The sequence below is a fragment of the Mesoplodon mirus genome (genome assembly GCF_964341445.2).
Source record: "Mesoplodon mirus genome assembly, chromosome: 3".
In the NCBI taxonomy this organism is placed as follows: Eukaryota; Metazoa; Chordata; class Mammalia; order Artiodactyla; family Ziphiidae; genus Mesoplodon; species Mesoplodon mirus.
The window spans coordinates 132,438,850-132,462,957 of record NC_138978.1 but is presented as its reverse complement, the minus strand read 5'-3'; the positions used below and the strand labels follow the sequence as shown (position 1 = coordinate 132,462,957).

General features: G+C 34.8%; 1 protein-coding gene across 8 annotated transcripts in view; it reads right to left on the bottom strand.

Annotated features, from left to right (window-relative positions):
• Nucleotides 1-24,108, bottom strand: part of CEP170 (centrosomal protein 170) — a 145,198-nt gene that overhangs the window by 66,989 nt on the left and 54,101 nt on the right. For all 8 annotated transcript variants that reach the window (XM_082615760.1, XM_082615761.1, XM_082615757.1 and 5 more), the window contains exons 3-7: nucleotides 16,873-16,962; nucleotides 9,888-9,966; nucleotides 2,266-2,324; nucleotides 2,005-2,167; nucleotides 761-895 (exon numbers count right to left, since the gene is read on the bottom strand). In XM_082615760.1, coding sequence (XP_082471886.1) covers nucleotides 761-895; nucleotides 2,005-2,167; nucleotides 2,266-2,324; nucleotides 9,888-9,966; nucleotides 16,873-16,962 — 526 coding nt within the window. The remainder of the gene's footprint in view (nucleotides 1-760; nucleotides 896-2,004; nucleotides 2,168-2,265; nucleotides 2,325-9,887; nucleotides 9,967-16,872; nucleotides 16,963-24,108) is intronic.

Below are 24,108 nucleotides of genomic sequence, written 5' to 3'. Positions count from 1 at the left end.
GCCTGTATTTAATTCCTCCAGTTCTAATCCTTATCTGCTATTATCACAGAAACTGGCTGTTCATCCTTCAGTGTTGATGTCCTTGTCAAGTCCTTATGTGACAGACAACTGATACCTCCATTTATTTCCTGGAAATCTTGACTTTCTGGCTTTTCACTTAGTTCATTACTAAACTCCTCCAGCAACAAAAGATTATGTTCCTTGACTATTTATCTGAGAATGTGATTCAGAATTATTTCTTCATTCTGGCTGCTCAACAGCTAATCTTGTTGTTACCATACCCCAACAAATTGGGCATGCTGAGATTTTAAAGAAGTTTTAAACTTCATACATTTTGAACATAATAAAAAATTTTCATTTAAAAATATGATTATATGTTTGTGAATCTAATGAAAACACACAAAACTAGTTTGTTTTGGTCTAATTAAAACATTTAAAAAATTATTTTAAAATACTTAAAATGTCCAATTATATTACTTAACTATATATCAAGTTTTAACACCCTCATAAATAAGTTAAATAAGGAAAAATATTTTAAATAAAAGTGATTTACAAAGATATTAGAATTAATACTTTATGAGAGAATCATTCATAATAAATAAATTTAATTTAAAATGACAATGTCATTAAAACATTCATCAACTATTTTTAACATATTAAAGAATAGGAGACATCTCTTTTAAGGGTAGACAGATTTTTGCTTTGATGATAAGTTCTTCCTAAAATACCTACTTAATGTCATAGTCTGAGATTTTTTTACCTGATGTTCCAGTTTCATGATTTTTCTCTTCAGGCTTGCCATTTGACTTGAAAGCTCTTTGTTCATCCACCTCATCATCCCCCCACCATGATGGTTGCCCATATAATGGAGTACCACGGGGCATAGCAGAAGTATCTGGAAAGAGGTGGGAAAAATCTGTCTAAAGCATATGAAACAGGAAAAAAAAAAAAAAGCTTTTGCAGAATGCTAGAATCGCCCAGTTGATTTATTAAATGAAGAAGTACAGCTGACCCCTGAACAACACGGGGTTAAGAGCCTCAACCCTCCCTGCAGTTGAAAATTTGAGTATAACTTATCGTCAGCCTTCCAAATCCACAGTCCCCCCATATATACAGTTCCACATTCGTAGATTCAACTGAAGTGGATCCTGTAGTATTGTAGTGTTGACTACTGAAAAAAAATCTGCATATAAGTGGACCTGCATAGTTCAAAGCAGTGTTGTTCAAGGGTCAGCTGTATAGTCTAGATAGCTGAAAAGTACTCTAAGTTGAATAACTTAGTATTTGTGAATCTCATTCAATATTGAACATGATGAAATAAATGAAATTCTGCACTGGCTATTATCTAAGTAATGTAAACTGCTATAGCCCAATAGCTTTTTGTCAAAGTGTAATTAGTTCTTTGGTATATAGAAATGGCTCATAAATCTAAATATGAAGGCCAAAACTAAATTTTGGTATAAGTGACCATTTTTTCCTTTTTTTTTTAAACCTAAGGGCATTGCACAGTAATTAAATTTGAACTAGTTGTTAGCTGGACTAAAAGATTTATATCTGAGCAATCTGGTAATGTCTAGCAGTTTTAAAAATTTCTTTTGTATGAATGGGATTATCTATATAAAATATTTTTTACAGTTCCTGGAATACTATAAATACGATAATTATGATGATGTAGGCATTATTGGACATTTTCTTTTCATTCATTTCAGTTACAATCCAGAAAAAAAAGTAGCAAACATGAAATAATAAAAATACTATAAGGCAAATTATACATAGTTTCCTCAAATATTTAAATGTATTAAACACACCTATATACAACTGCCATATAATTATATGTTTTATAATGCTTTCTAATGAAGCACTGGCTGCATTAAAACCCACTCTGAAATTGTCATTGTTATCATTAATTATTTTTATAAGGATATGGCCAAGCTTTTGAGAACAAAGCATTCAATTTCTTCATAATCGAGTATAAATACGGTATTTTGAAAGAAGTTAACTTACCTATGGCTTTTTCCTCAGATTTTAGTGCTTCTGTAGCTTTGTGCGGCACTTCTGCCGTGGTATCTGCTACCTTTGAATCTATGCTTTTGGCACATGCAGATTTCAATAATTCTGATTCTGAAGATTTTTGGGACAATTGAAGCTGAATGGTAAACTTCTCGTGCTATAAAACATTTTAAAATGGAAGTGAAATATACATGAGTGAAATCAACCCTAGTAAATGGTAGATTTACAAAAGAATTATAAGTAAAAACTTTTTACCTTTAGAGCTTCTTCAGGGACCCTCATTTCTCCTCGTACTACAGTGAAAAGATTTGTATGTAAACAGGGCTAAGGAAGAGTATCATATCAAAATTCTGATAATCAAGCTTAAAATGATCAAAGATAATATAGAAACTGTCCTATTTTCTACAGGTAGTTACAGTAGAATGACTATATTCCCTTTAAGAATTAAATGTTAAAATATGCTCACAAATATAAAAATTTTTAAAGACTAAATAAAATCTTAAAATCTAGCAAGTAATTCTAAACTTAGGTAATCATGGCCTTCAAGAAGCAAATAACTGGATGATTAACTGAAGCACAAAAGACATTTTCAGTTCTCAGGAACAATAATATGACCACAAAGAGAAAGCAGCTGGATCAAACTATATTGATAGCTAATCACAAAAATCTAAAAAGAAGTACGTCATCAGTGATTACCCAACAGTAAATCCTGAAGGAATTCAATTACTCCTTCTTCACAAGCATTGATAAAATGAAGTTCATCTTGAAAGTGCAAAAGAAATGCTATAATTAGGGTCTTAACAGCAACTACAACCACTCCTTCCCCCCATGAATTGCAATCAGGGTCATACTACATTATCAAACAACTGATTCTATACAGATTAGAACCAAAAGCTAGATATAATGAATGCTTTCATTATTATACCAAAAAGAACAATGCCTCTGTATATTAAAAAGATCTTTCACTAAACAGTAGAGGTCACATTTCTCACCATTACTTAACCCCGTAATGAAAGGACTTTTATAACCACATATTAATTCTAGTCTTCTTTACCAATTCAGAGCACCCATGACTTCAAGCGTAGAAAGCTTTAATTACCACGTGGGAGAAAAACAGACTTCCCATGCATAACAAGCAGTAAACTTGTTAACGAGTATTTGACCCATAGTTCTACTCATTAAAATAATAAAAACTCAGAATTTTTTAGAATTGTAAAGCGCTTTGGGAATATCCTGTTCAATTCCATTAACCAGCCTTCCCATTCTATAGATGAGGAACTTGAGGACTAACGGGGCAGAACCCAAGATAACAATCTAGTCAACTGAATACCAGGTCTAGGGGTTTCCTATCAGTTTACACTGCTTCCTATAACTGTGAAGTAATAAAATTTTCCTTTTTTGTTATGTACATATGCTGATACACATTTGTTGGTATATATGACAATATACAGTTCATAACTAAGTATAGCTAATAAAAAGTAAGAATCTAGTAACTTTGTTTTACCCCCAAGAAACTTACTAACAGCTGGAGAAGATTCATAGCATTCTTACATTTTCAGTGTTAAACACAGTATCTTAAAAATATTGAAAGCCATTTCTATTTTTTTCAATGAGAAACAAATGATTTTAGCCTGTTGTGTTTTCTGATGCTTCTAGATTCTCCTGGGACAGCTTTTAAGGCTATTCCTCAAGGCTAGTCTGGGGTATTCTCTTTAGATTTAGACTTTTTTAAGATCAAGGAAAACTTATAAGAGGGTGTAACTCATAGGTTCACACACTTTACCTTACAAAAAAACTCCTGCGTGGGGCATCAAAGCCCTCAAAAATCCTTCTGTTTAGGTCATAAATTTACCTGAGAACTCTGGTATGACTACGAGATTTTGAGACTGCCCTAACTCCAGCTTTTCCCTCCAAAGCTACTATCTTCCTAGTGGTACGGACCCAGGTAACAGTTTCTAACTTGGTTAATTCAGAAAAATGACAATCTAAGGTACAATTACTTATGATGCCAATAAGTTACAAAACATACAATACAGTAATATTAGCTATAGTTGTATGTCAATTATATCTGGTATATCTCTTGCATTCTTTTACTTTTAACCTGTTGTCTCTACATTTGAATTAGGCAGCATATAGTTGGTCTTACTATTTCATTCCATCTACCAACTGGCCGTTCCCGTTCCTCTCCTCAGGCCACCCTATTCCCTAAGACACAACGACACTGAAATTAGGCCAATTAATAACCCTACGATAACCTCTAAATATTCAAGTGAAATGAAGAGTCACATATCTTTCACTTTAAGTTAAAAGCTAGAAATGACTGAACTTAGTGAGGAACGCACGTCAAAAGCCAAGACAGAACCAAAGCTAGGCCTCGTGTGCCAGTCAGCCAAATTGTGAATGCAGAAGGAAAGTTCTTGAGGGAAATTAAAAGTGCTACTCTAGTGACCACATGAATGGTAAGAAAGCTAAATAGCCTTATTGCTAACATGGAGTAAGTATGAGTGGTCTGAAAAGAAGATCTGACCACAACATTCTCCTAGGCCAAAGTCTAATCCAGAGCAAGGCCCTAACTCTCTTCAATGAAGGCTGAGAGAGGTGAGGAAGCTACAGAAGAAAAGTGTGAAGGTAGCAGAAGTTGGTTCATGAGGTTTAAGGAAAAGAAGCTGTCTCCATAACATAAAATTGCAAAGTGAAGCAGCAAGTGCTGATGTAGAAGCTACAGCAAGTTATCCAGAAGATCTAGCTAAGAATTATAATGAAGGTGACTACAATAAACAACAGATTTTCAGTGTAGACAAAATAGTCTTCTTTGGAAGAAGACACCCTCTAGGACTTTCATAGCTAGAGAGAAGTCAATGCCTTGGCTTCAAAGCTTAAAAGGGCAGGATGACTCTCTTGTTAAGGGCTAATGCAGCTGGTGACTTTAAGTTGAAGCCAATGATTACTTACCATTCTGAAAATCCTAGGGCCCTTAAGAATTATGCTAAATCTACTCTGCCTGTGCTCTAACAGTTCAACAATAAAGCCTGGATGACAGCACATCTGTTTACAAGATGATTTAATGAATATTTTAAGCCTACTGTTTGAGACCTACTGCTCAGAAAAAGATTTCTTTCAAAATATTTCTGCACAATGACAATGCACCTGGCCATGCAAGAGCTCTGATGGAGATGTACAAGATTAATGTTGTTTTCATGCCTGCTAACAACAACATCTATTCTGCAGCCCATGGATCAAGGAGTTATTTCAACTTTCAAGTCTTATTGTTGAATAAATACATTTCATAAAGCTGCCATATACAGTGATTCCTCTGATGGATCTGGGAAAAGTCAATTGAAAACCTTCTGGAAAAGACTCACTATTCTAGATGCCGTTAAGAACATTCATGATTCATGGGAAGAGATTAAAATATCAACATTAACAGGAGTTTGGAAGAAGTTGATTCCAATCCCCATGGGTGACTTTGAGCGGTTCAAGACTTCAGTGGAACAAGTAACTGCAGATGTGGTGGAAACAGCAAGAAAACTAGAATTTAGAAGTGGAGCCTAAAGATGTGAATGAATTGCTGCAATCTCATGATAAAATTTGAATGCATGAGGAGTTGCTTCCTATGAAGGAGCAAAGAAAGTGGTTTCTTTTTGTTTTTTGGCTGCACCGTTTGGCATGCGGAACTTCCCCGACCAGGGATCGAACCTGCACCTTCTGCACTGGAAGTGCAGAGTCTTAACCACTGGACCACCAGTGAAGTCCCAGAAAATGGTTTCTTGAGGTGGAAACTCCTCCTCATGAAGATGCTGTGAAGATTTTGAAATGACAACAAAGTATTCAGAATAATGCATAAACTCAGTTGATAAAGCAGCAACAGGATTTGAGAGGACTGACTCCAACTTTGAAAGATGTTCTATGTGCATAAAATGCTATGAAACAGCATTGTGTACTACAGAAAAATTGTTCTTGAAGGGAAGAGTCAATCGATGTGACAAACTTCACTGTTGTCTTATTCTAAGAAATGGCCACAGCCACCCCAACCTTCAGCCGCCACCACCCTGATCAGTCAGCAGCTGTCAACACTGAGACAAGACCCTGCACCAGTAAGAAGATCAGGACTCGCTGAAGGCTCAGACGATAGTTAACATTTTTTAGCAATAAAGTATTTTTAAATTAAGGTATATATAATTTTTTTACACATAATGCTATTGCACACTTAATAGACTCCAATGTTGTTCATAAACATAACTTTCATACTCGTTGGGAAACCAAAAAATTTGTGTGACTGGCTTTTTGCAATATTGCAGTGGTCTGCAACTGAAACCACAATATCTCCAAGGTATGTCTGTACTTAGGGGAATTTTTTTTTTTGGCGGTACGTGGGCCTCTCACTGTTGTGGCCTCTCCCGTTTCAGAGCACAGGCTCCGGATGCGCAGGCTCAGCGGCCATGGCTCACGGGCCTAGCTGCTCCGCAGCATGTGGGATCTTCCCGGACCGGGGCACAAACCCGTGTCCCCTGCATCGGCAGGCGGACTCTCAACCACTGCGCCACCAGGTAAGCCCTAGGGGAAATTTTATAGCACTAAATGCCTATATTAGAAAAGAAAGAAGATCTTGAATTATCTCAGCTTTCACGTAGAAGAAATTAATAAAGACAGCAGAAATCAAAAAGAAAACAATAACAGTAGCAAAATTCGATTAAACCAAATTCAGTTAAACCAGATTTAAATGAATTTGGGGGAATATTCTTCCCATTTTCTCCACAATATCTGCTCTACCCAAAGAATATGCTGTCAGTTAATGGTGACTCCATTTTTCTAATTGTTTAAATCAACTGTAGTCTTGTATTCATCCTTGACTCTTTTCTTTCTCTTAGTCTACATACAATCTAATCAAGAATATTACTGGCTCCATCTTCAACATATGTGCAGAATTCTATCATTTCTCACTACCTCTGCTTCTGTCACCCTGGTCCAAACCTCCATTATTGCTCACTTGGAACTACTGCCAACTACTGTAACAGCCTCCTAACTGGTCTCCCTCCTTTCACCGCTGCCCACTTAACCCCTTAGTCTTTGAAAGAGTAACCAGAGGATTCTTTTAAATATATAAGTCATTATCACATCACTCCTCTGATCAAACCCTCTAATGGCTCCCCATTTCACTTAAAATAAAAGCCAAAATTCTTATAGTGGCCTATTTAGAGTGATACACTCTGGCTCCCCATATTCTCCTTCTCTTCACTGGCTCCAGCCACACTGACTTCTAATTCTAAGGCTGTTCCTCAAATATGGCAAACATGTTCCTGGTTTAAGTCTTGCACTTAACTCTTCTATCTGCTTGAAGAGCAGTTTCCCCGGATAGATCCATAAGGCCAGCGTCTTTACCTGCTCCATTGCTGGCTTCTCAGTGAAGTCTTCATGAATAGCCTTTTTAAAATTATAACTTCTCACACACCAGCACTAGCTCTCTGTCTCCCATTCACACTTTTTCTCCATAGAATTTATCACCCTCTGTTATCCTTTTTGTGCGTGCTGTCAGTTCCCTCCAACTCCATTAAAGTATAAGCTCTAGGAGGACAGAGACTGTGGTCTGTTTTATTTAGTACTGTACCCCAGACTGCAGGGACTATGCCTGGCACGTAGGAGACATTTAATAAATAATTGTAAAATAAATGAACTTAGGCTTGCTTACCTGCTACATTTCTGGCCATCTGGAGATATATCACCTCCTTCTAAAGTTTATCTTGATTACTGCAGCATTTTACTATACCTCCTGAGTTTATAGTCATTTTTTAAACTTGGATATTTCACTACTTGCTTTTCCAAATCAATTTCTCTGGTTAGAAAAAAAAAACTTTTGGCAGATAAATTCTGTTTCTTAGTTCCAGTCTCAATTCATGGTAAAATGTTCTTTCTATTGCTGTGGCATTTTAATTAAACAGTTTTCAACTACAAGGTATAACAGTTTGTAGACTAGCTAACTATTAAACTTAAGTTTAATTATGAATAAAGCATGATAGTGACTTCAGTCTGGTATCAGAATATATTTGTTTTTAAAATTTCATCCTATCTAATAAAATTTCTGCCACTGAAACAGCCCAATGTTCATTTATACACAATCCTCAAAAATCAAAAGCAATATGCTATATATATATATTTTTTTGGCAGTACGCGGGCCTCTCACTGTTGTGGCCTCTCCCGTTGCGGAGCACAGGCTCTGGATGCGCAGGCTCCACGGCATGTGGGATCCTCCCGGAACGAGGCACGAACCCGTGTCCCCTGCATCGGCAGGCGGACTCTCAACCACTGCGCCACCAGGGAAGCCCTGAGATGCTATTTTTAAATAATGAAATCAACTGAGCCTAACCTGAGGATCTGGGTAGTCGTTCTGGCTCAACACTGATTTACAGCCCTGAAAAAGTCCTTGGGAACAAAACATTTGTCCCAGGAATTTTCAACAGAAATATTGTGAGCAAGTATATAAGGAAATATTAGTTCTCTATTAAGAAATCATTATACAATCTATAAAAGATGAGTTGCTTCTCAATAGCTTCTTCTTGATTTAAAATTCAAAGTAAACTTTATAGAGTTTTACTGAAACCCAAATTTCCTACTATTTTCTCATGTTTTGAAACAGCTGATGTCAAATGAATTGAGTTACTTAAATTCAAAATATACCTGTATTTACTTTTTGATGAAACTTCTGTTGGTAGAAAATAACCCATGAATCAAGGCTTTAATGCTAATTCCTAATCATTTTATGTGATACATATTTTTTAAAGGATTTAAAATATACAAATCAAAGGTATTAATGTTTAATGGTTTCATTTTTCACATGCTGCTTTGGCTCTACAAGTATAAAGGTTATATGATGTGCTACAAAACTATTTTTTTTCATAAATTTTAAGTTAAATCTAAAATAAAAACTAGTTATGCTCTAGGAACAATTTTAAAGTATCAGTACATTTACTTTACCTAAGTATCAGCTCTACTTAGCTGAGACATTTTCTCTACTACAGTGATAAAAGTACATCCAAGTTGCCAGTACATTTGATACATTGCTTAATATCAAAGTCCAGATACATGCAGTAAATGAAAAAATTAAAAGTGAAAAAAAAACATTCAGCATAATGTGTAATATCTATATTTTAATTAAATATAAACAAGTTCTTTTTACAAAGCTTTTTGCCTTGTATGAATAGAAATGCTTTTATTCTTCTTCATCCAATCATGCCCCTTCTCTTCACTAGTGATTCTTTACTAGGAGAACACCATCATATCCTTATTCAGTTCTTAGCATCCTATTTTCAAACAAAAGAATTTTAAATACATGCTAAATGCATAATGTACTTAGTCAGGGAGTGTGGGTCTCAGAAGACACAGGATATGGAAAAATTTGAATTGAACAGGCAACAGAAATGGAATGCATAAAATGGAGTAAAAGTGGGGACAGAAGGAAAGACAGGGTTAAATTCTTTACATTCCTCCTGGAGGCTGACCTGTGTCATTATCATTTAACCAGGAAAAAAAAAAATCCCTGGGCTGGGCTACTATTACACACTCTCTGTCCTCTCCCCAGTTACATTCTTTGATACCCAAACTGCATATATAATAGCACTGCAGGGATACTTCTGCTGAAATTATAATACAGAGTGAGGAGAAAAAAAAGAGTCCATCAACTTTTCCAGGATTATTTTTAGGAACAGGCATTATAACCAAAAAAAAAAAAAGTATTATTTTTAAACATGTATTTTAGTTTGGAAGGGCACAGAGACTTCCAGCATGCCTATATTATGAATTCTTATGTCTCGAGAAATGTTAATTTATACTGGAGTAAAGATTTTTGAATAAATTTAATAAATGCACGAAATCAATAAGGATATCATATCCAAATCTCAACTTATCTTCAAGTTTCAAGGTGATATAAGTCTGTTCTGGAATTCTTACATCATTCACAAAAGTCTACAAGAGAAAAAAAAAGATGTTAAGTTGATATATGAAGTATTAATTATTAAAATTTAGACAAGCAAATACTCAAACCTTATGCTTTAAAGTTATATCAAATGGTGGCTAATACAGCTTGCGTATCATCATAAAATGCGCTATGCATCTTATAGGCTAATAAATGATTTCATACTAAGCCCTTTATAACTATTACAAGTAACACACAAAGAACCAGGGTGCGGTTCCTCTGAGTCTACTATGCTGCCATGATAAATTTAGGCACCTAAAAATGACGTCAAGAAAAGCTCTGACCTGAAGCTAGAAATTGTAAAGGGTAAAATATAATATAGCTCTCAATATACCATCAGGGCCCACTGGACTCAATTTTAACTTTTCTGGACAACTGTAATTATCTGTGAGGATTGAGATTTCATCATTTTTATTCCTAGAAGTCTTCCAAAGAAACAAAAAGAAAATTTACTTAAAAAAAACTGAATAAAACTCATTCTATTTTACAATTGCCAATGAGTCCTTTGGACCCTTTTATGAATTTAAGATACATTATAGGACCCTTACATGCATCTAAGATACATTATAGATACATTATTTTTTCTGTATGTTGAAACATTGTTTCATCATCATCCCATAAGTATTTAAACTTATCAATTACTTCTAACTTTGTTGAAAATGACCGAAATAATAACAGAAGAATGGAATTACCTAGAACATCACTATTCAACAGAAACACTGCAAGCCACAAATGGAAGCTACACATATACTATTAAATTTTCTAGTAGGCACATTAAAAAGGCAAAATGAAAGAGGTGACATTAATTTTGATAATATACTTTTAATTTAACCCATACATCCTAAATACTACTATTTTAACAAATAATGAATATGAAAATTAAGAAGACATTTTACCATTTTTTTTTTTACCTTTTTAGTCACATTTCAAGTGCTCAACAGACACACATGGCTAGTGGCTAGTGCAGCAAATAGCACAGAGCTAGATGGATGATGCAATTGTGAAATAAATCATTACTATTGCATCAACCTTTAGGTTTCTTACTGCATGGCCCAAAATATTGCACCATCTTCCCAAGAAGATATAAAAGACATCTGGAGATACCATCTTTGTCTTTTTTTTTTAAGCTATCAAAGAGCACAATTGAGAATTCAGAATTTTTTATTTAACATCCATAAAGGCAAAGAGAAAAAAAAAAAAGACAGGAAGATATTTCACAATTATAAGGTAAATACAAAAAGTAGAGCAGCAGCGCTCTAGACTAAAATAACAATAAAATGATAATAACGTAAGCAAAATATCAGACTGGGAGTCTTCAGATGAAGATAATCCTAGATGAATTTTCCCTAACACAAGAATTGATTAGAGAAGAATGTTTCCAAAGTCAAAAAGAAACTAAGATATTTTTCATCCAGTTAGCCTAAATCAATAAGAATCATGCAATATTTTTTAACATGAAACTGATGATTCTGTATTTTAAAAGAAATTTTGACAGTTTTCTCTCATCTTCTAGTGTTTGTGTTTCAATACTCATTTGATTTAGTATGTAAGTGGACAAATGATCAAGGCGGGTATCTATACAAAGGTAACTAGAAGGAAAGAGATGACATAGAAATAATATTATTGAATTGATCTTGTAACTGTTGTACTGTTTTACAATTATGGAAGAAAAAGAAAATGACTTTCCTCTTACAATTTTAAAATGTCAAAGTCTTAAAAATAATGCATTTTGATAATGCAAGAGCAAGAAAAACTAGAAATAATGGTAAGCTAGACTAGCTAGAGATGTCCTTGAAATCTGAAATCAATATTTATAAAGTAGATATATATCCCAGAGAAGGCATGACAGCTAATGAACAGATAGTGGCATTCAAAGAACAATACCCATTTTGCATGTTATGTACCTTTCAAAACCAGGAAAATATGGAATAAAAATTTGAGTCTGTCATGCCTCATTTTTTATTAAAATTTCAAGTTGTTTTCTCATCTTTTCTTACTTGTGTAAACTATTTGTAAAAAGACTTAAGAGGTCCATTGGACACAGATGGTTAATGGTGATGACTATTTTTCCTGGCATACTAGAAGTTAAAAGACCTAGAATTCTCTAGATTTATAAAACATAGAACAATGTTATACTTAATTGCCTGGAATGTGAACATCATATAAATACCCAATATGTTTTTCTTTAATAAGTTGAAACTTTAAAAATTACTTTACTCTTCCCTTTTAAATTTCATTTTTCCTATCTTTTATGTTATTGGATTTGAGATGGCCACGATACCTTACTTGGGAAGGTTCCCTCCGTAATGAGGAAATTTAGAAGGGTCCTGAATGTTATACAGTAAAATATATAAGGGGATTGGGTTGTTATGATCATGTTCTCAAATTCCTTTGCATAGCTAGCACTTTGTAATACGTCATAGAATACCAGTTTCTAAATCTACCAAAAACAAACAAAAAAATTAGAAGTTGTAATCTTATTCCAGATATAAGGAGAGAGCAGAATACTGCTAAAACTCAAGATCACACATTAGTATGATTTATGAGTAATCCTAAATAACAAGTTTCTCACATGCTTCACAGAAAGACTGAAATGTTAATACAAAGAAAATTCAAAGGCTTCAGGCATTTATAAACTCAAATTTCAGGTTCATTTCCAAAACGAACATTCTTAGAGTGTTTTAAGACTTATATCTTGAGTTTACCAAAATATTCTATATTAATTACAAAAGAGAAAAGCTGAGGAAAATGATGGAAAAGAGAAGAATAAAATAAAATGTTAATTAACTGATGTTTGGTATGCAGAAGATAAATAATTAGGTACATGGTATAAGAGAGATGCCACAGTTCTAAACCAATTTATTTAAAACTGTCTCAACCTAAAATACCATAATTACTCAAAAGGCCTAAGATGAGCTCTAAGATTCACTCAAAGCTTATTGCTTGACTCTCTTAAATGTTAAGCACCTATTGTTTTTAACATATGTACTAGGTACTTTCAGAGATTAAGAGACACATAATTTTAACCTGCTGGCATTTATGACAGAAATATTCCCTAAGGTCTAAAAAGGCTCAGGATATATGAGCCAGACACGAAGTTTCCACTCGCAAAATGTAAGTGAAAACACTTGGGAGCAAAAAGCCTCCTGATGGTTGAAAATTATAAAAGGAGAGAAAATTTCAAAGAGCTACAGGGAAAAATCACTTAAATAAATCAATTATGAAGCATTTTAAATTAGATATGGAAAGAAAAAGGTTTTGTTTCTTATGTCAACATCATTTGATCACACCTCTACCTGGTAGGTAGGACAGGTGAGGACAACGAGGCACAGGGTGCAAAGCAACAATCAAGCTCTCAGAGTTCAGAAGCAGAATTACTGGGATTCAAATTCAGCTCTCTGAACTACAAACCCCACATTCTCTGCACATCAAGGAAGCCTGGGTGCCCAAGCCAGGCCAAGCCAGCTCCCCAAACTCCCCCAACCAAACCACTAACCTCAGAGAAGCAAACCAAACCAGATAAATATCTATTTAATTTACATACAAATAAATCATATAATTGACAGTATAAAATCATATAACCACCATGTACTGCATTAATGCTCTGGGAAATGTGAATGGAGTGGCCAGCAGCACAACCACCTCAATCATGCTGCCAGTGAGAAAAGTCTCGTCTTCTTCCTCTAACCACTCCTTTCATACCTTCCTCCTTCTATGCCATACTGGTCTGATGCTGCAGGAACGTCAGTGTGAAAGGGGACACAGCATGGGCTGGAACACAAGGAGGTGAGGTGGAATGGGATGGGAGTGGTACGACAAAGGTCAATGGTGGCTATCAGAGAGGTGCAGGTACTCCAGTGCATGGAGGGGGCAGGAAGAACTGAAGGCAAACAAGGGCTCTCATAGAAAGAGAAGCTTCGAGGGGCTTGCAGGGAAATAGCCTACTATCACATCAGCTACCGAACCAGTTCCAGCTTCCCTAAGCAGAACAACCTCATTTCTGGTAGTAATAAAAGCAAGTGTGGACCTAGGTAATTTGGGAGAATATTTTAGGGTAGGGTGAAAGGACATGAGAGTGGAAGTGGTCACAGGTAGTTATCTATAAGTTGAGTTTAGGTGATAAGTGCTTTCCAAATAATTTAACTGTGTATGTATTCACTGAAAAGTATGTAGACTACGGGATGCTAAACTTGTTTTAACTGCTTTTCTTACCATAACAACAACAATAGTAACTAACACTTACTGAACTAGGTGTTTAAAACTATTAACTTATTTATAGCTTCACAACAACCTGAGAGGAGTACCATTTTACTATTTCTGTTAAAAAAACTGAGGAACAGAAAAATTAAGTAACTTGTCCAGGGTTACCTCACTAGTAAGAATTCAAGCTGGGGTCATAACCACCTATACTGTGCCCCCTCTGAAATTACTACTTTTAACCTGATGCTCAAATTTCTAGAATTATATGAATGTTAAGAATAAATAGGCTGTGGATAATAATCTACAAGTTTTCCGTGAATAAAATGCATGATAGCTGGTAGTTCACAGACTTTGGCTACCAAAGTCCATTCTGGCATATTTCTTAGGCTATCCATTTGGGTAACAGTGCATTTATCCATTTGTGTAATATTTTGAAGTTCTGTACCAGGCACATACTCACATGTATTGTCACATTTAATCTCATAACAATACTACAGAGCAGGGATTATCATTTCACTATTTTAAAGTTGAAGACAGGTAACTAAATTTTGCATTGAGGCTTCACATTCATAACCTTCAACTCATTACATTTTCGGACAACTTTGGGAACTAATATGAATATATATGAGGAAACCGAATTTCAGAGAGTTTATGTAATTTGTCCAGGGTTATAATGCTGGTAAATTACAGACTGAGATTCAAATCTAGGTCCTGATTTCAAGTTCAAAATGAAGATGTCACTCTCTGTGAGTTATTGTATTTCAGACAATTACTGAGTACAATCAAATTATAAGAAAGGTCAGCCTAGATAAACTTAGAAGTTAATATTTCACCTGATATTTTTTAAAACCAACATCAATAATTTTATATTTGATCACAATGTTTTAAAAGACTAAAACACTGTGATGTAATTCTCACTTATTATTTTTCAAGATAAAATGTAAAGACACCTAAGAATAGCAATGTGGTCAAGACGAAACATTCTAGGCTTCAAAACAGAATATAACATTGTTAAAATATTCCACATATAAAAGTGGATTAAAATTTTTCTCTATAAAGTCTTTCATATAGAAAATTCATTCAATTCCATTCAAAAAGATTTACTGGGTTCATGCACTGTGCAGAACCTTGTGCTAGGCACTGTGGTGTACTTACCAGAAGCAAAAGGCACATGAACTGTTCAGAAGCACATAATTTAGCACAGTGACAGATATGCACAAGCAGATTTAATACAAGGCTCATAAAGCATCCAAAACAGAGATTAAAACAGAAGTTTGTAGGTGCGGAGAAGGAAGAGAGTAACTCCTTAAATAGCACCTTGGAATCGAAATGCTTCCTGACAAGGCCCATGGTAAAACAGTTTCTACCTCATCTGCCTATCTCCTTCTCCTTTAATCCATTCAACATGTAAATAAGTCAATATTCTTAAATACCTTTTCTCTGCTCCCTTCAAGAAGATGTAGAATTTGGATTTTACTTTAAAAGTAAGTACAACTTTTACACATGACAAGGCAGATGGAAGAACTACTGGGCTGCAGAAAATCTAACAAGTTATTTGGAGAAGGAGACAGTATAGTAGGAAAACTACTGTTTTGGAGGTACGGCAAGGAAAATGTGATGGAGCATGAATCTGGAAAAGTGGGTGATGCCAAATGTGAGGTATTTCAATTCAAACATGAGGAATTAAGACTTAGTTTTATGTGTCATGAGAAACAAATAAAGGTGTGAATAAAACTAACATAAAAACATGCCTACAAAAAAAGTATCTCAGTGAATAAACATAAAAGTCCTTCAGTAGCAGGCCAATTCAGGACAAGAAAAAAAAAGTTTTACCATATTTGCCAAATTTCTGCAGATGTTTTTCCATATAATGTTTAATGTATATTTTGAAAAGAAGCAGCAGTTAGAAGAAGTTTGGATACATTTAATTTCTGTTAAAGTCATTTCAAGAAATTCAACGGCACAGATCTGAACAAAATTATATTTGCTTATGTTAGCAGAGCCATGAGAAAATTGAGAAAAAATAAGATAAATTATTCAATACTAGCATTCTCTTATTCTGCAGCTACTTACATTCTGCCAATGTAGAAAAATCAAATGAAGAATTAGGAAAAAATTCACTGCAAGAACACAAAAATCTTCAATGTAGGAAACCAAAGAAGCAAAAATAAACACTAGTATTTAGATCATATACCACATTTGTTAAGGTAAATGGATGTGTTTCACTCCTTTTTACTCTAGTATAGAAGATCCTCCAACCATCTGGTACCAAACCACGTTTGCATCTTTTTTTTCTAAAGTTAACCCACACTTCTCTGCCTCCCAAGAGTGCTTTTTTGCATTCTTACTGTCGTGACTTTCCACTGCTTTATCACATATAAATTCAAGCCATTCAGTAAGGGCAAGCTTTCATCTTAACCTCCTTAAAGAAGTCTTTTTTTAACCACTGGATAATAACAACCAACAACCATCTGAATTCCTGTTAAGTATTTACTACCAACATCATTTCTTGGGAACATGGGCTACATTCATATTCTGCTGTATGGTCCTCAAAGTGCTATGTACCTAGTAAGCACTTAAGTAAGTGCAAACTAAAGAAAAGGAAATATAACACAAACAGGATTTTGTGTTATATATGTTTTCTTACAGTATTAAACAAAAATTCAAATAAGACAAAAAGCAAACTCTTAACTTACCCCATTTAGGCTGCCCAAATCTTTCACCAAATGTTCATCAGTAGAGGCATCATAATTGATTACAGCATGTTGCTTATCCACACTACGAGACTGAAAGAAAATTCTTTAAGTTAATAAACACAAGAAAATGCTAGAATAAATAACAAAAACAAAGACTTTTGTCTAAATACTTTATATTAATAAGATAGCAGATAAATATAGGGAAATACCAAAGTAAAAGTAGATTCAATAAGATTTAAACTGTTACTATTCAACAGAAATTTGGCATCACTTCCCAGAGGAAAGCAGCCAAAATTTTAAGACATTCTTTTCTACCAAAGTCACACGTTCTACTTTTGAGAGAATTTAATTCAGTTGACTTTGTTGAATGTATCGAACGACAATAATTTTTTTTTATAATCTGAAATTCTTACATGGAAATATGTGAATTATAATTTTATGTTTTATATACCTCACTGTAAGAAAAATTACCATATAGGATTTACATCTTTCAATACCAAAGATTAAGGGACACAATGTAATATGTTCCTGAATAAAATTATCCTCGCTTAAAACATGGGTTCTAAAACTCATGGGAGAGGTCTAAGAGAGAAAGAGAAAGTCAAAAAAAGGAATTAGAATGGCAAACTGATTTTTGAAAACTGCTTTTAAGTCTCTTAAAGTACACACACACTCTCTTTCTCCAGAGCTTAGTGAGTTATCTGCAAATGGAAGTAGCTCAGAGATGGAACTACAAGCCTTTGGAAATTTGTATCCAAAGGAAATATCACTACAGTCACAGGAAGAAATAGTCTGAGAACCACTGAACGTGAACTCAACAACCATTTACTACTGGGTTACCATGTGAACCTTGGTATACTAAAAGCAAAGGAAGCATCCAAAATGGGGAGGAGTTATAATTTTCAGTTTCCAGTCCAGCATGTAAGGAGCTTGGAAGTCATCGTTCCTATCCTCATAACAAGAAAAAAGTTAAACTAAAAATCAAAAACTTGTCTTAGTTTCATCAGAAAATTGAGGTCATAAGGTCAACTGCCACTCTGAAATCTGGAGAGACAGGCGAATACAGAGAATCATAGCTCACTGCGAGCAGTTGAAACGACTGCTGCAACCACCAACTGGTAGGAAAGCTTAAAGGTTAAATGATTAATTGCTGGAAACTTGAATGTCAACTAGCTTGAAAGCAAGAACTCCTGGGGGCACAGCCTTGGCGGGAACATCATTTTTTCATGAGTTTTACCTCCAGAAGCCCCACAAGGACCTCAGGGTGAGGACTGGAGAAAAATCTTCTCATGCTTCTGGCATGGTAAGGGGGAAAGTAGTCATTTTGAAATACACCCATTCTGTTCTCCTCAGTAAGAGCCTGTCCTCAAGGAAAACTACTTTTCCAAAGCTCACCCAAATCAACCAGTGTGGGTTTTACCAGAGCCTAACTGACATGGGAGAATGGAAATACCCAACTGCAGCCTCATCTAGCCTTCCTGTCTCACCTAAGGAGGTGAACAAAAAAAAAAGCTGAGATGTACTTGTGAAGGTCAAAGACTGAGAACTAATAATACTTCAGCATGTTTCCCCTCCTCCCAAACCTTACCATCATATCAACAGGGATTTACAAATAACTATTATTATTACCATTACAGTGCGAGTTTCAATACAATAGAAAAAACTGTAAAGCACTATATAAGAAGGAGCCTCTAGGAAAACTCAAAGACAACAGGGGAGAAAAAACCAAGGACAGTATAGGAAATATTAACCTCTGACACTTGTAGCTATAACAAACAGTAAAGACAGCCTTACTCCTAGCCACATTGAAAAATAGGGAAGGTCAGCAACTAATAAAATAATAATAAAGATATAAATCCTAGTTGAAATGATCCTTTCCAAATAAATATTATGAAAATTAAAAAGTCCCTTACCCAATTAGCTTAAATTCTATATTGAAAAAGTTTTGGTCTTTCCTTTCAGCACACAAAACTCTATATTAAAATAACTGACATTAGGCAGAAACAATATGTGACCTAAAGCAATCTTCCAACAAAATCTAAAGATTTATCATACATACACTTTTATTCTTCTTAAAGGTTGATCTGGGGAGGGGGGTTGTTTTGTTTTTTCTGCAATCTCAATTTCTCTAGCACAAACTGCAAATCTCAGAATTAAGAGTAACTTCATGAATAGTACTATTTACCCCCACTTCTCTACAGCTTGCCTGAAAAACCATCTATTATAGCAAATTAGACTGCTGCAAAACACCTGCATTCAATCTAAAAGTTACTTAAACTTTGTTTTGGTTTTATTGTCATGTTTAAACTGTCACTCTGTTTAAATTAATGAAGTACTAAATTCAGTTATTAGGGTGATAAGAAGCAAATGAAGCACGAAAAATATGAAGCACTACAAAAATAATTTGTCCTAACTGTGGATTTATCAAGTTGAATTAGTCTAAGGAAGAAAAAAAATCTCTACATGTTGTAAGGCAAGTGAGAGTTCAAGTATATGCAACCTCTAAATAAATAGTGACTAGACTACCATAAATAATCTCTCTGTGAGGAAGAGAATACAGAGAAAGGGCAGAAGTTCTTAGAAGAGAGTGTGATGGAATTCAAGGGGAAAAAATTCTAAACGAGACTTGAGGAAAAGAAATCAGAAAGGAAAGTGAAAATTACTGTTAGATATGGGGGAAAAAAAAATCAAATGGCTGCTCATAGAGTCAGGGAATGGCAGCTTTTGAGGGAAGTCTACATGGCTCAGAGATATGGAGAAAAAACAGTTTGAGGAGGAAATAATTTGAAGCAGCCAATTCTCTAAGTTTACAACTTGCTAGAAACCTGGAATATTCTGAATCTGACATGCACCCTGCCCTCAAATCGTTCATGGGGGTAGATAATACAAGAACACCTACTACTAAACGTAGAGCATACTTAAGAAAATGAGAGTCCACTGAGATGCCACTACAGCTTCGGAGATTGGGGAGTGAAGGAGTGGGCACATTATATGGAACCAGAAACAGTATCTTTTTTCTTTGTTTAATAAAGACCTTAATAACTTTTTGAGAAGACTAGTCTTATGAACTCAAGGCAAGGGATATCATCGGTTTAGAAATCACAGGACAAGTCATTGCATTTGTGTAACTCTTCAAAAAATAACAGCCAATGAAAGCAAATAAAAGTCTGTTCTTATTTATCAAATGTATTCAAGGTATCAATGTGTTTCTGTACCCATCACAGAAACTAAGCAGGAAACCAAGATTATAGAAGGTAATATGTCAAGTAAGTGGTCAAGAAAAACTGAGGGAATAAAAAAGATTTGTTATTTACATCTAACCACACAAGCATTAAACCATTTTCATTTCCAGATAAATTCACACTTCCTCTAGATTAAACTGAGCCAGGAGAAGGTGCACTGCAACTTAATTTTCACAACCCATTTGAGCTTTTCAATAAAAATTTAATAATCTCTCAGAAACATATAATTTAAACCCTGACAAAGACAGCTAACTTCATCAAATTTCTAATACTAATGGAAAAACCTTAGCTGGTCCAGGTTTAAATCACAAAGATAGTCAATTTTGACCAGATCTCTTATTTGTTCCACCTTATGCCTTTGGTAAGAATGCAAGACTCTCTAGTCACTATCCCCTTATAGTCATTTCCCCCACAAGAGCCTATGCCTCTTCCCTCATAAGTTTTACTTTCTACAAAGACCCTCTTCCCAAGGCTTTTACACTACACTCTTGAGAATCCTCCTTACTTGAAACTCCTCTTCATTCTCAAGCTCTTAGGGTTATCTCTTACTTCCTTCCTTTAAAATCTGGCTTTCCCCCTGAGAACACTATTTCCACGACATTCCTTTAAAGTGGAGGATATCCTCCTAAATCCAATATTCTGTTGAGTTCAGAGATGCAGTCTGAACTGCAGTCCAGTCTACTATTGTGGCTTCTAGACCATTACTTTCCCCCTCCAATGAAAAAAACTTTTTACTTTTCTGAAGTTCTTGTTATCCACCTATATATAAGTATAAATAAATGTATATACACACTATATATTTACACACACACACACACTCACCTCCCAGGTTGCTGCAATCATTTGCAGTCATTCTAACTTTTTGACTTAAATTTTGTGGTAATGGTAAATTCAAATTCCTACTTCTTCATGGTTGATTTTAAATGTCTCTGTAGATAACCCATATAAAAATCTAGCCTTCTCTACTCCCACAACCAAAATCCTTACTATATCTTGTCATACCACTCCCACTGCTAAACATTATCATGCAAAATTGATTCCACCTATGGAATCTAAGCCATAGTATTTTTCTCTGTGCCTACATTCTCCTATTCTTACAGTTTTCTCAATTATTTACAGTAATTTACTAGTATATTACCTAAGTCCTTTGACAACAGCAAGATATCTAATATTCTGACCCCTTCCTTTTCACCCAAGCAACCACATCCTATAACTCTGACTTTACTTCCTTCTCTATATAACCTAGATTCCCCCCTGGCTTCAACTATTCCCTTTGTGCTCCTAATCCCCAAATCTCTACCTTCTTCATGCACTACCCTGCTCAGCTTCATATATTTATTTCCAGTTTTCTGTAATCTGAGTATCCCTCAGGGACCTCAAACTCACTATCTTATTCCCCAAAAGTACACCTCCTGAACCGCTACTTCATCTATTTCCATGCCCGAAAGGCTAGGTCTTACATTCTTTTTCTCTCCCTCGTTCATTATATATAACTAGAAAGCACAGCCTTCTATTTTCAATCTCTCTCCTGCTCTGTCTTCTTTTCTTCATTTTAAATGATACTCTCTTCCTTAGAAATTAACTGTCTCTTCCTAGATTATTATAATCATCTAACTGCTTATACCAATTCCAATCTCTAATCCCGAGCAGTAATATAGAATACTAGTTTAAAGCACAGGTGTTGGAGTCAAAAAGAACTGGTCCAGCCACTTGCCAGCTGTGGGACCTTGGTAAAATTACTAATCTTTGTATAATCATTCTACAAAAAGGTATTCCTAGCTCACAGATTTTTTTTGTGAGGATTAAATGCATGAGAAGCATCTGAAAAGGCAATATCGCTCTGCTTAAACACTCCTCAATCCTCTTACTGGCTAAGGTAAGATACACCAAGTCTTTAATATAGTACACAAGGCCTGCCAAGATCTGGCCTCTTCTAATGCCCAAGTCTTAATCTCTCAAAATGTTTGCCTTCATATCTTATATACAAACTATAAGGAACTATTTTAATTTACCTAAATAGACACTGAATGCCATGCTATCTTCAATACCACGCACTCAACCACACTCTAACCTTCCAGAAACCATTTATTCATCTTCTAAGATAATTCAGCTAAAGCCATCTCCTCCAGAAGTCTTGCCAGATTTCACATTCCCACATTTCCTTGCAGGCACAACTGACCAATCTCTTTTTTCTGTACCCCATACCAACTCTCATCACTGTCCTGTATCATACTATTTATACCCACTTATTTACATACACATATCTTTCTACTAGACTCTAAGCCTTAAAGGACAGAGAGACCCTATCTGTATACACGTTGGATATGAAATGGCTATTATTTCTTTCCCACTAAAAATATGAGAGAAAAAGACACAAATACATGGATACATATGTTAAGAAAAAATTAAAAAGAGAAAGATTGCCACTGTATGTCTCTCATCATTTAAAAATTTTAAAAGAGGGGCTTCCCTGGTGGCGCAATGGTTAAGAATCTGCCTGCCAATGCAGGGGACACAGGTTCGAGCCCTGGTCCAGGAAGATCCCACATGCCACAGAGCAACTAAGCCTGTGTGCCACAACTACAGAGTCTGAGCTCTAGAGCCCATGAGCCACAACTACTGAGCCCACAAGCCGCAACTACTGAAGCCCACACGCCTAGAGCCAGTGCTGTGCAACAAGAGAAGCCACTGCAATGAGGAGCCTGCACAACGCAACAAAGAGTAGCCCCCACTCGCCACAACTAGAGAACACCCACGCGCAGCAACGAAGACCCAACATGGCCAAAAGTAAAAAAATAATTTAAAAAAAATTTTTTTAAAGATAGTGTAGCTGAAAGATTCTTAAAAAGTCCAGTTGCATTTTTACAGTCATAGTAATAAGCAGTGATTTATCCTTTGCTATGTGCTCCAAAGGATAGATGAAAATTACTAACCTATAATCTTCAAAACACATTCTGTTGTTAATACATCATACAAAAATTAAAATATTAAAACAGTGAGTCAAATATAATTTTATTATATTTTCTATTATGCATTAGGAAAGCTATTTAATTAGTATGATGATGATTCTCCAAATAGAGCAAAATTCATGCATTTGGTACAATTTAAAAAATTTATGAAGATAAATTAGAATTTAGATATGAACTTTTTTCAAAATGCAAATCAACTTGTATACAGAGGAATCCAATATATTGTAATAAAACAGTGACTAATCTGAATCTTAATTTATCTTAGTTTTATCTTATTTATTTATCTAATTATCTTATTTATCTTAATTTTATCATCTGTAAAATGGAGATAATTATATCTTTAAGAAATTCTTGAGGAACAATTGAACCAACATAAATGAACACTGAGAACAAGAGAAAGTATTATTCAACTGCATGGTACTTTTAATAGTAGTAATATTGTGTATCACTCAAAACAAAGACAGTATAAACTTTACCTAATAATTATACTTTATACCTTTCATTCACGGCTCTCTAAGATTTATTTTACATAATATGTCTTATGGAGCATAGCACTATATAATCATCTTTCTATAGCAAGACAAACAAGCACAGCAAGTTCATTAATTTGCTATGGCCTTCCAAGGTAAGTGGCAGAAACAAAACTCGAATTCCAGAATCCCTTGTTTAATCACCAAATCTTTAATATCCAAGCACATTTTCTTCTCAATGACCACATTCTTTAGACTACCATTTTGGAATGAGATGAAGTAACAACAAAAAATTCAAAACATTTTTTTTGGTCATAATTAACAAAAAAATGTAATTGTAATCAAACAGAGTGTATGACCTCATGGATCATTTGTTTCCATTTTGCAATGGGTTTTAAGCTACATTATCATCAAAGTATTGTTTACAATGCCAGTAAATCTATTTGTAGTTGAAACCTTTACAGATAAGAAACTACTGAAAATTATTCAGAGGCAGAGATTCTAAAACCTAACAACTAACCAGTTGTGTCCTGTTAAAAATTCCATGTTAAAAAT